Source organism: Crocodylus porosus, unplaced genomic scaffold (genome assembly GCF_001723895.1).
Source record: "Crocodylus porosus isolate Cpor-Errol unplaced genomic scaffold, CroPor_comp1, whole genome shotgun sequence".
NCBI classification, from domain to species: domain Eukaryota; kingdom Metazoa; phylum Chordata; order Crocodylia; family Crocodylidae; genus Crocodylus; species Crocodylus porosus.
Genome location: NW_017728918.1, coordinates 20,948,258 through 20,964,151, shown reverse-complemented (window position 1 = coordinate 20,964,151; position 15,894 = coordinate 20,948,258). Strand labels below are relative to the sequence as shown.

Below are 15,894 nucleotides of genomic sequence, written 5' to 3'. Positions count from 1 at the left end.
CCCCCCCCACAATATTTAGATTCTACCTGTGGAAAAATGTATAGATTTGTTACAATTTTCCAGGTATAGAATCTAATTATTGAGGCTTACCTTGAATGTGAAACCCACTTGTAGCTACAGCAGAGAAAATATACCGGGGGGGTGGGGAGGGCAGGAAGGTCAGGTGGTGCCTTTGCCTCATTTTCCCCCAAGTTTTTCCCCTATAGGCACTCCCCTGCAACGCACAAACCCTGCTCTCCCCAAGCACATGGAAACAAGGACCAACTCCAAAAACACTGAAAGATGAATTGATGCATTTTTTTTAGCTGATTCAAGTTTTAGCACAGGTACTCTACAAACATACTTTTAAGCAGCACTTTTGTACCTTCTTATACGGAGCACAAATGGTGCATGATATTAGCCTAAAGCCAAAGAGTTCATGATATACCATACTGTTCAACAGACTGGGCCCCACCAAAGATCATTTCAAGCCATGGTGACCCAACAGCTCGGAACTGCTCAGTCTCCATGTGTAATCCAGATACATCCCTCAAAAAGAGTTCAGCTGCTAATTAGCCTCCACTCATGACTGGAATTGTGTGTTTTTTGTCGCAAGTCCTGGGAACCTCCCAAACTATATATGCAGATGAGATGCAGAGCAACCTGATCCAGCTTTACCTCATGGAGGACAGGGCAACACTAATCGTATATGACAGGCTTAGAGAGGGGGCAACAGATGGATTCTGGGTGACCCTGTTTGATGCTGCTTGCCAGACATTTAAGGATGGTGAAGAAACAGGAATCATTAGAAATGGGAAGAAAGGTGCAGCTCAGCTGTGGGTCTGCAGAGGAAATTGAAATGTATTCAGTGCAGTAGCTCACCTTGACTTCAGAATGAGCTGGCACTGTGAGGAACTGAACACACTGGGCAGTACATTGTATCTTATGTAGATGGGCTGCATAGGCCTATCTTTGTGCTAGGTTCCCATCAGCCTCTTGGCCATTTTGGCTAAGTTCAAATGTAGCAAATTTTTGGCACCAATGGGAGGTTGTTCGGTTTGATTCTGGCCTGGTATTGCAGTAGGTGCCAGTTCCCTGTCAAGGGAATACCTGCCTGGGTTTTTTGGTTTTGTTTTTTTTAAGGTGTCCCAGGGACGAGAGAAAGGGTGAACAGGAAACCACACTTTCAGAGAAACCCAGGATGAACAAAAAAGAAAAAAACCTCTTGCAGGATACAGGAGGAACAAGCTAGCATGCCAAGGAGAGACGCCCACACGGTTCATCAGCTGCACCCATCTACAGCTGGGGCCGGATGACATCAGGAGGAGACGCTGCCTGGCGGAGATAAAAGCTGACCCCAAGAGAGCAGCGGGGCGAACTCTGGGAGCAAGAGGAGCTGTGGGGGATCGCAGCAGTGAAGTCATCCAGCACCGACATGGAACCGAAGAGCCGGTGCAGAGGCAAGTGGCCGTGGCAGCAGTGGCTGCAGAAATTCCCCACACTGGGTGCTGCCAGCACTGGTGGGGATCAGAAGGTCTGGGGGAAGAGGGCCAGCGCCAGCGGGAGCCACTGGAGGAGTTGACCCCAGTGGCGAACATTGCTGGGATGCCAAGCCAGAGGTGGACCTCTGGGAGGAACTGAAGAAAACCCCGGCTGGGGTAAAAGCATGGGTCCCAGTCCAAGGGATGTGCTTCTCTAGGGCACTTGATGTGGGGGGGTTGGGGGAAAGGAGAGCCAACAGATCTATGGTTTCCCCTTCTCTTTTCTTTCCTTTCTCTCCATTTCTGACCCTTTTTCTTCCTGGTTTCGGGTCATACCTGGTGTATTGTAGCATTCCGTCAGTGTAGGGTTTTTTTTCCCTTGGTCCTTTTTCTTTCACTGTTCTATTGCTTTCCTTGCTGAGTGCAGGCTTACTTCATTTTCCCTTGCTGGGTTTTGGGAGTCAGAAACCCCAACAGGGGAATTATGGGCAACATGGAGACATAACAGTAACCGGCAACATCCTTCGTGGAGTACCCGGGGTGTCAGGGAAAACATCTCCTAAAGCAGAATGTTCCAAGACCCTTTTGGTCTAGTGGAAGTCCAAAACGTCCATCCATGAAGACGGAAGAGTAGGAACTGAGGAAGACATCACTTTAAGGGCTAGCCGCAAAATGAGGCTCATCTCAAAGGGTGGCACATGGCTGGGGTGTAGAGGAGGTTGGAGCCCCATGTACTTCCGCCAAGAGACGTGACAACTCCGGAGGTATCCTCAATGGCAACCCCCTCCACTGAAGATCTATCTGAAGTCATGGCAGGTAAGTTTGGTGGCTTTCCCAGATGTGATCAGGGACCTCTCTGGGGATCACACAAAACTACTTGGTACCTAAGACCAGGCGCCCATGCAAAGGCAGCACAGGAGCGTATCATCGAACGGAGATGGATGGACACTTAAGTGCTACATAAAAAAGGTTCCCATCAGCATGTGTGCCCAATATGGGCCATGCGTTTTATAGTAATGCTCAGTGTTAGTTGTATTTTAGTCAACTTCATAGTTGATTTCCATTACTGAGCACATGCTGCTTTTGGAATCAGTTTAATGATACATTATACATTTAATGAGGTTTCCTCGTGTGCAATTGTAATATGAGGAGCTTCCCCCCCCCATGCTGATTAGGAAAGAAACCTGGTCTTGTATTTGAGTAAATATAGTACATACAAAGATCTTGGGATCTCAGAGACATAGTCAACTCTAAGATGAACATGAGTCCTCCATGTGACAAAGTGATATCATGCATTAGCAGGTGCATCACAAACAAGTCTAAGGAGGTCATACTGCCCCTCTATGCGGCTTTGGTAAGGACACAGCTGGATTACTGCATCCAATTTTGGGTGTCATACTTCAAGAAGGATGTGGATAACCTCGAGTGGGTCCAGAGGAGGGCCACTGGTTAGGGGCTTGCAGGTAAAGCTCTATGAGGACAGAGTGATGGACCTGGATCTCTTCAGCCTCCACAAGAGAAGGCTCAGAGGTGATCTTGTGGCCATCTACAAATTCACTGCAGGAGGAGGGGGAGCAGAAGAGCAAAGAATAGGAGATACTCTGTATACCAGGGCCCCCCTTTGGGGTAACTACAAATAATGGCCATAAACTGACAGAGGGCAGATTTAAATTGGACATCAGGAAGAACTTCTTTACGGTAAGGATTATCAGAATCCGGAATGGGCTTCCAAGGGAGGTGGTGCTCTCTGCTACCCTGGAGGTCTTTAAAAGGAGACTGAACAAGCACATAGCTGGAATCATCTGACTCCAGCGCTCTTTCTTGCCCAGGGCAGGGGGTTGGATTCTATGATCTACCAAGGTCCCTTCCAACCCTAAAACTCTATGGTATCTATGGGGGGGGTGGAATCAATGAAAGAGTTTGTATATACTTTCACATACATATAATTTCTCCTTTTTTATTTAAACAATAAAATTCCAACCCCAGATTTTGCTATAGCATTTGTGCCAACCATCCCATTACTGGCAATTTTAAGCTGGACATCACTGAAATCACTGAAACTGTTCAGTGGACTGAACGCTTCATTTCAGAGATATAAATGAGAGAAGAATGTGGTCATTATCACCCTAGCTAGCACTACTATAAGCTAACTAAGCATTTCTACAATTACCCATTTTTTATTTAACTATTTTTGATCCTAAGTGGGAAGAATGGAAAATATTACCACCTGGGCTTTAAACATACATGCATATGCAAACAAACACAAATTCTTCATTAAATAGATTCAATTAGGCTACCCTTTCACTAAACAATATACTTATCTGCAGTTAACTTAAGATATTTGGATTCAATAAAAGTGAAGAACAATGCATGTTGCAGGTGAATAAAAGTAGCATTTAATATGAGTCTTATAGCATAGCAAACTTTTAAAATGTAGTTAGAGTTTTTCAGTAAAAACATGGGATCAGTTCTGTAATTAACAGTAGGAAAACAAACTATGCAAGTGCTGATCAAAAGCATATTACACACATACAAGCAGATTTGCAATTTTAATAGAATGTTTCTAAGCAATGTGTTCTTTGCTATTTTCCAAACAGTTTATTTTCAAGGACAGGAACAACATTTGTGAAATTCTAAGCTCCTTTTGGGTTAATGTGCCAGAGCACAGTAATTACATTTTCAGATTACTTAGTTATATAAATAAAAACATTTTTACAGCAGAAGTAATGTATGTTTTAAGTATTAAGCAGATTAGGCATAGTCAACCCTCACTTATGAGGTAAGATTTACCATGGTTATTATTTCTACTGTTATTGCATAACACACAGCATCTTGTGGCTCAGCACTATATTTTAATCTAATAATGCTAGCAATATTATACTGAAATACTCTTCATGAATCAAGGCTTTAATTTGCTCATTGAGATCTTTCTAAGTGCTACTAAATTAGTTGTTGAGGCAGTTATGGCATACAGATAGACAGCAAGAGCAGGAGAAGTTTAATAGGCAAGAGATGCCACCATGGTAGAATTCCTTCCTGTCACAGAGCCCAATTTTTTTAAGGTTACATTAGAAGACAACAGACTGAGTCAATGAGGTCATCCACCACAACCCAGACCACCTCAGGCTTGGCCCATATACTTCTGAATTGTTTAATGTTACTATCATAGCACCTGCAAGACGAGCCTAGTATTAAAATGACCTCTGCCCCAAAGAAACAGCTAGAAGCAGACAAAAGAGAAAGTAAAAAATAAGACTATTCAGAGTTAAGGTACAGTGGAAGAATAGAAAGTTGAGCAAGATAAAGCCTCGATGAAACCTAGACTCTCAGGTGGAGTTGAGAAGGACCCTCTAAAGGGTATACTGAAAACAAGATCATAGAAGTGAAAAGATAGTCAACTGTATCAAATGTGGATGCTAATCTAGGAGAAGGATGGAGCGCTGGTTCTCAGCTTTGGCCAAGATGAGATCATTACAGACTTTGGCGAAAACTGCTTACCAGTTTGGTGAGAACTTGCACCCAGTTGAGTGCAAGAGGGGAGTGTGACAGAACTGGGCCCCAGGGCTGACTGTGATGCCCCCTAGCAAACACGTGGACCCTGCCTGACTCACACTCTTATGTAGTCTTCTCTTGATCACTCGCCCACCACAATATTAGAAACAGTGTAAGGGAGGCTGCCCTTGGGTTTTAGAGCAGCAGTTCTCAAACTCTGACGATTGAGCACCACCAATTTAAGTGACACAACCTTAAGTACCACCAGGTGGCATGAGGGGGGGTGTGCATGGGGGTGTGTGTGTGTATGGTTAGGTGTATGGGCAGGGGGGTTGTAAGGAGATATGGCTGTGTGGGGGGGAGCATAGGATATGTTGGGGGGTGTATATGTAAGGGGTTGTGGAAACAGGATGCGAGTGTGTGGCGTTAGGGAGGGTGGGCAGGTGTGGGGACCCCCCACTCCCCTCATGGTGCAGCAGCAGGCGGGAGTGCTCAGGGACCCAGTGCCCAATACAGCGCGGCTCCTGCCAGCGCTGCACATCACAGCAAGGGGGCGCATCCTCTGCTGGGCTCTCTCTGACAGCGCTCTCTGCACTTGCTAGCCATGGAAGGAAAGCCCCGCATGCTGGAGCTGGCTTTGTTTCCCTCCCCTCAGGGATCCCTTTTTCTCAGTTTAGCCTTCACACAAAATCAGCTCATCTGGGCCCCTGCAGGACACATATAGTCTTAAGGGCTCATTGTGCGGCTTGGTTCTCCCCTACACCACACCCATGCGTCATGGGTGTTATCACTCACTGATGTCACCTGAGGTTTGTTCCACCTAGCCCCTCTCTAGGATACCTTGATACTCTCAGCTCCTCTCTCTGGGCTTCTGGACTCTCGGGTCCTCTCTCAGCCCCTATGTCCGGACTCCTGACCCTGGTCCTACACAGAGCTACTCCCTGGGCTCTTGGACTCTCCAGCCTCATGCTCAGTCTCTTTGCTGGACTCCCTGAACCCCGGTGAAACATGCAGTCCCTCTCTGGGTTCTCAGACCTCCTGGACTCGCACACAGCCCCTGTCCAGGCTTGTGGGCCCTCTGGTCCACCTCTTACCCCTTCTTCAGGCCCATGGACCCTCTGACTTGGCTCTCAGCCCCACTCAAACTCATGGACCCTCTAGTCTGGGTCTCTGACCTCTCTGGACTTGTGGACTCTCTAATCTGATTCTCAACCACTCTATGGCTCCTAGACCTTCTGGTCCCACCCTCAGACACCATCTTGGCTTCTGGACTTCCTTTGGTCCCTCTCTCTCTCAGCCCCGCCCTGGCCTCCTGGATCCTCTGATCCCACTCCCAGCCCCTTTCTGGGTCTTGACTTGCAGATCTTCTGATCCCCATTCTCTGGGCTCCAGCACTTGCTGCTGAGGCCCACCCAGCCCCTCGTGGGCTACTGCTTCTCTCAGTGGGTCTTGAGCCTGCCCTCAGCAGGCATCAAGACCAAGGCTAAATGCTGGTATAACTTAATTAAAGCACCTGCTCCTGCCAACAAGTACCCTGGGCCTCACTCTCGGTCTATTCAGGAGCCTTGTTGCTCTGCTGCTGGAGCTTCTCATGTTGTGGCTCTCAGGGCTGAACTGCCTGAACAGCTCAGGCTTAAGCCCAGCCCCCAGTGGTCAAGTGAGCTCCCACTCAGCCCTTCCACCATCTGCAAGCTACCTCTCAGGCTGCTTGCCTTCTTAAAGGGACAGGTGCATCCCAGTGCCCTGTCACAGGTTGTTACGGGAAAGAGACTGGAAATGGTCTAGGAAGCAACCAGAGGACAGAACCCTGATGACTGCACACAGACTGTTCAATAAGCTTAAAGCCTAAAGGAGGAGGGGATGAATAGGAAGCAGCTGGAAATGTGAGTGGAGTGAAGGGCAGATACTGTTTAGAGGTACAAGAAACTGAAAATACATTTGTATTTAGAAAGGAAAGAGCAAAAGAATAAGAGGTTAAGGAAAAATGAAAGGGGATACGAAGGGAAGCAAGGAAGATTAAAAAAAGTTCCGATTTCATCGAAATAAATCCCTGGGGCACACGGATTTCTCAAGGGATGAGAAACTTCAACAGGGGACAAGGGAGATACAGGAGAGCCAGGAAAGGCAAAATGGAGGGAGAAAGCTACATCATGGGTTGTAGGTTTTCTTTTGAAGGAAATGCCAAGATTTTAGTCAGTCAGCGAGAGAAGTAGCTGTACGCAGAGAGGACAATTTTATCGCAGCTGAGACTGCAATTGTGGGACTCAAGCAGGAGAGTTGCTCAGAATATTGTTTTAATAATTTGACTGTACAAAGCATTAAAACTGCTAAAGCAGTGGGATTTTCGCAGAGCAGATGGGTGTTCCTAGTTATATGTCATCACAACGCATTACCAATACAGAACAAAAAACCTGCCGGGTTTCCCAATTTCAATTCACTGGGAAAGAATAAAAAAAGCTAAAATTAGCAGACATGCTAAACTCCTTTTTTTAGAACACCAGAGGGTATGAAATCGGATGTGCTGAGAAAGCTACGCTGAAAGAAAAGAAAAACTCCTTGCAATCTACTTATTTAATTATCCTCAAAGATTTTTTTTTTTCCAATTAGCAACTGGATTGTAACTGAGAAAAAAAACAAACTGGGGGAGGAGGGGGAAGGATAAGTACATTTAAACAGCCAAAAATTAAGGGTTTTAACCTGTCCAATCACTTAGTTAATTGACCAGCCAAATATGGTCAAATAATGGTCAAATCTTTTAAGCATTAATTTATTAGGACACTGAAGACACAGACAGCTAAATATTCAGTAGATTAGATACTTATGCTAATTATAAAAAAGATAGTTAACTCCTATAGTGAAACAATATAATTTTATTCCATAAAAAGTAATGATTTTGTTAACTACCCAATGTTAAATGAGTGTAAATATGAATGATATTGAAAACTGAAGTGTTTTTTTCTTTAGCTTTTTTAACCCGAAATCCCAGGGTCAGCCTGATCAAAACCAAACAAAAACCCAAACTCAAATCCAAACACAAACCCCCAAACAAACAAAAGAAATTGAACAAAAATAAGACGGCAGTTATAAAAGACAACAATATTTTAAGTTAATCAGGTATGTTAAGTAAGCAGCAAGCCAACTCTTCGAGAATTTTTGTATTTGCATTTTTGACAATTCATTTTTTGTGAAATAACTTTGTGGCTTATTCCTTGTTTTATCACACAATTAACTGATTGAAAATGGAGCTGGGTCACAACTTTAGCTGGGGCTTAAGCATAATGTGTAGATGGGTGCTAAGTCCTAGAAGGATCATCTGAACCATTTTTTTTCCCCTGTACCAACTCTCCTTTTTTTTAAAAAATAAACAAAAAAGGAGATCAATCAATGCCATCTGAATGATGGATGAAACAGAAAAGGGTAAGAGGAAGACAAAGGGAATGTAACGAAATGTATTTCCCAAACTTGTAAGTCTTGACCCTCCAAAATAGCCTATAAAAGACATATTCCTTGTATAATGAATAGCTGGATATATCTTTGTGAAAGAGAACTGGGTGTTTACATTATATCAAGCTTCCCAGTTGTGATTCAGCTATAAGCATGAAGCAAGGAAAAGGGCATTTTTGATATATAGCTTATTTAAAGCAGAAAAAAAGTCTAAATCATCACAAACAAGTTTCACCTAAAGAGATCATGGACTGTTAAATTATGACACCATTCTTAAACAAATATCAATTCAAATTAGTTCAGAGCAACCGCCATCATGTACATTTGAAAAACATGCCTTTATATCATCCTAAAATTGTAGAGGTTTGAGACTGCCTATAAGAATACTTATTAAAAGGCCAGAAGGCAAAATGTATGCATCTGTAGTGCCATTTCTCTTAAAATTCACCCAAGCTGGTGGGAAAAATGCTTTGATACATTTCTGCAAGTTCTAGAATATTTTTCAGTTTGGTCACATTGAGCACCTTTCTGCTTGTTTTCTGAGATAACTTGAAATAATATATAGTTTGTTGCCAGCAGTGTTAAGAAATGACCATTCTTCATGTGAACACCTACATTTCCCCAGAATTAAGAGGCATTATTGCTCAAATGCAGGTATTGGTTATGTGCAATGGGCGTATATTCTCTGTCTAGAAATGTGCAATTATCCAATGAGAAGAAAATAATGCACAACTGAAATGACAAATTGCACACCACAATGCATCACAAAGCATCCAAATAAATACACATCACACACATCTCTTGAAACTGTTCTCAAAGATATACTGTTGCTAAATCACAATGGCAAAGGAATTATGTGGTGAAAGCTAGCCTGTGTAATTCAACAGGTCAGACAACATAATCATAAAGCATTAGACATTTATGCATCTTTGAAAATCCTTTGTTATAAGCAGTTTGCAAAATTCCATAAAGAATGAAGCCTGTAAGTATGGTATTTAGTTGAATTCAGGATAATCCCCGCTGCCATGTTAAATTGGGGAGGGGGGGAGGCCCTTGTCTTGAAGGTTGGGAGGGAAGGGGCAGGCAGCAGCTGCCTTGATCTGGGGTCAGAACCAGAACAGCTTTTGCCTGGCCCTGACCTCTCCCTTCAGCAGCCTACCCTTGCCTGGCCCAGCTCCAGCCCCAGCCCGGGGCATGGATCACATATTTGCTCCAGCCCCTGAGGAGCCTGGTAGTACCAGCAGCTGGGGGGAGGGTGGGCTGGGGAGATAGGGGGTAAGACAGGGCAAGGTAGGGCAGTGACAGCAGGTGGGGGAAGTTACATGGGGGTCAGGGATCAAGCTGCTTCAACCTCCCACCCCTTCTCCCCCAGTCTACCCCCTCTGCCACCGCTTTCCCCACTGCAGCTGTGGGGGAAACAAATTTAAGACACCCCTCCAATTAGATTCTATACATGGTAGTAGCAGACAACTGTCAATCCTTCTGGATCATGGTGCATTCATGAGCGGTCACCAGTACCTTTGACATATACACCTAGGCAGAAGTATAGAGGAGTGGAGGTTGCCTAGACCTTCCTTCTCCCCTTTAGACCATTGAGACAAGACCCAAAATCCAGACTGAGTCAAGACGGCCAGTGCCTCAATAGCTGCAGTTATATGCACAGCCAGGTATCAAACCTGGGACCCCCACGCAGCAGACAAGCATTTTACCACTGAACCACAAGAGCGGGTCGATACCTGGAAAGTAACAACATTATAATTTTTTTCATGGCTGTCATCTAATTATTCCAGGGTCATCTTGGACTTGGATAAATACAGTAATACCTAGCTGGGAGGAGAAAAAGACTGAAATACATTTATTGGTATAAATATGTTGTCCATCCTTATTTACCAATGTTGATTAGCGCTTTGAGATAACGCTAAAAATCAGAATTATTCATTCTTTTGTACATAAGATTTCTTGGTTTGCTTTCCCCTTTGCCCGACTTACAGTTTATTTATGGTTTCAATTATTTTTCCTATCGTGCTGAGATTCCACTGGATAGGGACATGCAAGACCACACTACACAATGTATTAGCAAAGAAACTCTATTAAATATTCATCTATTAGTTTGCTTTCTTGGGTTATTTGTTAGTTTTAAGTGCAAAGCATAAATCAGGGAGACATTACTAAACTTCAAATTCACAGGCTATGCTAGGAGAGCTCTTAAAAATCCTTTTCTTCTTATGATATGGACTAAAAGAGAATGAAATAATGGGCATTTTAAAGGCTCTAAAAAACTTACCTGAGGAGTTTCTTTGCTGATCAGTGATGGAGCTCCCGGGGCACGTATATTCTCTCCTCCTTCTGAGGGAAGTATCTGGTAATTCACTGCTTGATACAGAATCTGCAAAGTAATAGTAAATATTATCTCTACTATCATACAAATAAAGAAAACTATCTAATGTCATGAAAGAGAAATGTCAGACTGTAAAGCCTCTAGGAAAAGGGGAAAAAAAGTCATCTTGGCATCCTGCTGATCTACTGCACAGAATCACCTTTGCTGCTATACAATATTGTATTTTTCTGCAATATAAATTGTGGGGTTTCTTTGAAAATAACCATAAAAATGGCAAAATGGCACCTTGAAACTGAACAGATCTGCCTTTTGTTTGCATTCTCTTTCACACTAGCTTACTTTTATGGCAAAACACTTTTTTTTTTTTAAACCAATGTGTATTCCTGAAGGAATTACAGGGCTGTTCCAGCTATAAGAGAGCAGGTAGGAATGGAATTTGGATTGACATTCTAGTTATAAGAACTGTCCCACCGGGTCTCTGTGATAGTTTTTGTTTTTTTAATTAATTTATTTTTTTTACACAGGCTGTGGCTTCCAGCTTATCTTGTTCATTCCCCCGACTTGTATTTTTTCCATACATTTTGCATTTCGAACTACACACCTCCCCTTTTCACTGCTTGTTGCAGTGCAAAGGATATATTTCAAACTGCACTTATATTTGAGGAGTCACTTTGTAAAAACAATTTTATAGTGTTCTATACAGTCATTTCCCTTCCCCAGGCCATACAGACACACTGGCATCAGAAGTGCTCAAGCTGGAACACACTTTCTTGTTTAAAAAAACCAAAAAGATACCAGTACAGTGTGTGCTGCTAGGGCTCCCAGACCCTGAAGCTCCTGTGTGTTCACTCCCAAATAAAAATAACATGAATTTTGTGACCTGGTAGGTATTCTACAAATGCCAAGCTTCTGATAATGTTTACGGAGAGGGCAAGTAGTAATGAAGTGATTTTGCAAGTAGCCAGCTAGCAGATATCTTACAGAATCATTCTAACGTTATTGGAACATCCAGTTTCATTATTAATTGTTCTAGGCCATTTCTGCATGGTAAACGTAACTCATGCCCAGCAGCAGAGCCCACAGTAACACTCTGCTGCCTTGGAAAGGTGGCTCTCTAAATCGAAAGCAGTGTAGTTGCATTTGCACTGCATCATGAATGTGTTTATGAGTGTGGTGTTAACCTAATTAGTAGGGCTGTGCAGAGCAGGTAATATTCAATTCAACAGTCATATCAAATATTAAACCGGGTCCTGCTTCGATTTGCCGTCCGCTGCGAGTCGAAGCAGGTCCGCTTTGACTCAAGGTCGAAGCTCAGTCGAACATTCGAGCTGCTTCGACTTCACCATAGGCTATAACGGGGAAGGTCGAAGCAGGCTATAACTTTGGCATTTCTTGTCTGATCTTGACGAAACTTGCAGGAATGCTAACTCCTGAGGAGCCCACAAAGTGTGACAAGTTTCAACAAGATAGGTTCAGGGGGTTTGGAGAAACAGCACCCCAAATCCTTGAGAGAAAACTTCATGTGACTTCTATGTGGAAAGCCACAGGGAGCTCAAACCTGCAGGCTTGCTCGCTCCTGAGGAGCCCACAAAACCCGCCAACTTTCACGGCAATAGGTGCAGGGGTTTGGGGGAAACTACGCCTTAGGCTGCTGACAGACAAAACTCATGACACAGATGGAGTGAGGAGGGTGGTGTTCACTCCGTCTGCACCCGGCGCTTGGGGGCCCCGGCAGTGGGAGTTCACCTTGAGGAACACCAGCTGCTCCCCCAAACCAGGACCCAGGCAGGTGTGGTGGGGTGTCACAACATGCTCAGCCACGCTGAACACCCTCTCGCTTGGCACACTGGTTGGTGGACAGGACAGGTCTTCCCGGGCAACTGTGGCCAGAGCCAGCCACATTGGGCTGCGTGTTGCCCAGTAGGCCAAGGGGGCGCACTCCAGGGGCTCCACAGGCTCAGCAAGATAGGCAGACACCGCGGTGCAAGGGCTGTTTGCCTGATCCTGGGGTCCGGTGGGTCTGGACCCCCTAATGTTTGCCATGGCCTTAGCCCATCTTGGCAGCGCCTGTGGTGGAGGGGAAGACTGGCTCATGGATGGCAGGCTGGGCTCAGGCAGTGGATCCCCTGTCCCGCTTCCCCCCACCTCTGCCGCTCTGCCTCCATCACTTTCTTAATAAGTACCTCCCTCCAGCGACTCAGTGTCTCGCTGCAATGTATGGTGCCCTTCACCCTTGGGTCACAGATGGTGGCCAGCATATGCACTGTGTTGGACCCCAAGGGTTCAAGCCTTTTCCTAAGGCCTCCTTCAGCCACCTCACCAGTGCCTGCACATGCAGTGAAAGCGGCCTGCCCCAGCCAGCAACATCGGCCCCCCAGAAAGCTCTCCATTTGGCTGCGGAGCTCCTTCACTATAGGGACCACCTGGCTGAGGATGGCATCAGCAGCACTGAGGGTCTCAGTGGCCTTGAGGAAGGGCTTGAGGACCAGCAAGATCTGGGAGATGGCATCCCACTCAGCTTTGGTCAAGGGGCCGCTGATCCCAATCTCTCCAAGCAAAGCTCATGGATGGCCTTCTGTTGCTCCACCAGCCTCTCAAGCATCAGGTATGTGGAGTCCCACCGAGTCTCCACATCCTGCATGCTTCTGTGCTGAGGGACATTTAGCTCTGCTTGTTTGTCCTGCAGCATCTTGCCCCCCTTGATGCTCTGGTGGAAGTAGCCTGCCACCTTCCTGCATCTGGAAACGAGCGTGCTGGTGTTGGTGGCACCATCACCGGCAGCCCTGTCTCCCTCCAAGGCATCCCTCACAATCAGATGTAAATTGTGTCACACAGCAAATACCAGCAAAGTTGGCATCACGGACTGCCTTGACCATATTGGCCCCATTGTCAGTGACTATGAAGCCGTGGGTGAGCTCAGCCTGCCCAAAACCCAGCTACCCCCACACCATGTCGTTCATGGCCCCTCTCATCTCTGCTGCTGTGTGGAACTCGTCCATCACCTTGGCGTGAAGGAGAGCCCACCAATGGCCTGACTGGCCACACCAATGCCCTGTGAGGGAGAGGTATGCACGATCTCCACCCCGGCTGCTCCAGATGTCCGAGGTGAAGCGTACGGTCACCTGCGGACTTGCCTTGTGCAGCTCCTCCCTCAAGTGCTTCCTGCATGCTTCATATAGGGAGGGCACCACCGTCCTGCTGAAGGTGGTGCATGTGGGTGCCTGGTAGGATGGAGCCAGCAGTGCCAGGAGCCACCTGAACCCTGGCCGCTCAAAGGTGAAGGGCTGGCCATCCAGAGCAAGCGTTTCCCCAGTGGTCTGGGTGACTTCGCTTGCATTTGCAACTAGTCCCTTTTGCCCCCCATGTTCCAGGGTGCCCTGCCTCTGCTGAGGGGGATGGGGGGCGTGGAGCAAGCAGGGGCCATTCCTGTGGCAAAGGGGTGGTATCTGTGGGGATGATTCAGCATCCCCGAGGTGGTCATACACTTTGTTCCTTTGCCCCAGCTGATTTTGGCTCGGCAGTGCACGCACATAGCAAATACGGGATCATCTGCCAGCTCATAATGATCCCAGACCATGCTAGTACTAGGCATTTCCCTCTGGCATGCGGGTGCATCTGTGGATGCTGCTGAACTCTCCTCCTCTTCAGCAGTCAGAGGCACAGCGAGAGAAAGAGAGGACTCAGCTGAACCGCTTGCCTTCACCTATACAGAGGCGCCTTCTGAAGTGCCTTCTGGGAAAGACCTCATGCTTGAAAAGAAAAACCCTGAGGGGTGTCAAGCACAAACTCGACTGATTCCCCCTCCTTCCCCAGGACTTCCCTTGCCAGGGAACTGAGATCCAGGTCCAGTGCCAGCTCTTCTTCTGGCGCAGGAAGGCTCAGCATAGGCAGTGACATGGGGTGGAGCACGCTGCTGTGCTGGCTGCAGTTATGGAAGGAGAGGTTGTGGCCGCTGTGTCTGGACATGAGAGAGTCTCAGGCACAGGCAGTGGCTCTGGTGGCACTGCTGCTCCCCGTCTTTACTGCTTGTAGCAGCCTCATCCCTTGTAGCAGGAGGAAAGAGGCTGCATCTTCGTATGTAAACTGGAACCTCTAAGTGTGCTGTGCGCCACGGATTAGATTTCTGGATGTTATGTGAATGTGTTTGCGTGTGTAGATAATATACTGAGAAGCGCTGGTGTGGTGGAAAGAATGAATGATGTATAAAAAAAGATATAAAAAAATATATATTAACTAAATTCCTATATAAGGAATAGATCCTAGGCTACCACTAACCCTATCCAATATAAGCGTAAACTAATATGAAAAGCAGTTATAAAATAAAAGCACCAAGTTGTCAGAAATCCCTGTTGCTAGCATTGCAAGCAGGGAATCTGTTGAAGATCAGGGCTTCCAGCCACCGTGGTCTGACGCAGAGGTGCTGGCAAGCACCAGCAGCTCAGAAACTGACCCCAAGGCAGAAAGCAGGGGAGCTAAAAAACTGCTGCCTTTTATGCATTTTCTCTGGCCCTCCCCCAGAGCACTGGGATTGGAAGGGACCTCAGAGAATGCTGACAGGTCACTGGCCAGCCACACATGTCAGTCATGAAAGCACTCCTTCCCCCTCTCCCCCACCCTTCCCTTACTTCCCATTTTTTCCCCCCACAGGGAATCCAGTATAGGCAAGTTGAATATTCGACCTTTATCGAATATTCAACCCGCACTGTTAACAATTCTACTTCCAGTATTCGATTCGACAGCTATTCGACCAGCTGCTATTCGACTTGACTTTCACTTTTCAAGGTCAAATATGTTGAATATTTGTGGAATCAAATATTAAGTCGAAGCTTTGCACAGCCCTACTAATTAGCACTGTCATTTGCCAGTACAAATCAGCCCACCAAAAGCCCCTCAGAAACAAATGTGCCGTTCACAGTTTAGTAGACAGCCCACCTGGAGCACAGCTATATGTTTTAGGAGCCCAAGAACGATAAATCTGCCATGCAGACATTCAGTTACAGTGCGTACTCATGTGTAATCTAAATTAAATAAGACTTGTTTATCAGTAATTCTTCAAGGAATCTATTTTAAAGCACCTAAAGGGGACAAGATAATTGGGAACAGCCAGCGTTAATTGCTCAAAACCAAGTAATACCCGAGCAACTTGATTTCCTTTTTAAA

General features: G+C 45.8%; 1 protein-coding gene across 1 annotated transcript in view; it reads right to left on the bottom strand.

Moving 5' to 3' along the window:
* The window catches only part of NBAS (neuroblastoma amplified sequence), a 364,123-nt gene that overhangs the window by 172,890 nt on the left and 175,339 nt on the right, over positions 1-15,894 (bottom strand). The window contains exon 35 of the mRNA XM_019538135.1: positions 10,681-10,782. Within this exon, the coding sequence (XP_019393680.1) occupies positions 10,681-10,782 (102 nt within the window). The remainder of the gene's footprint in view (positions 1-10,680; positions 10,783-15,894) is intronic.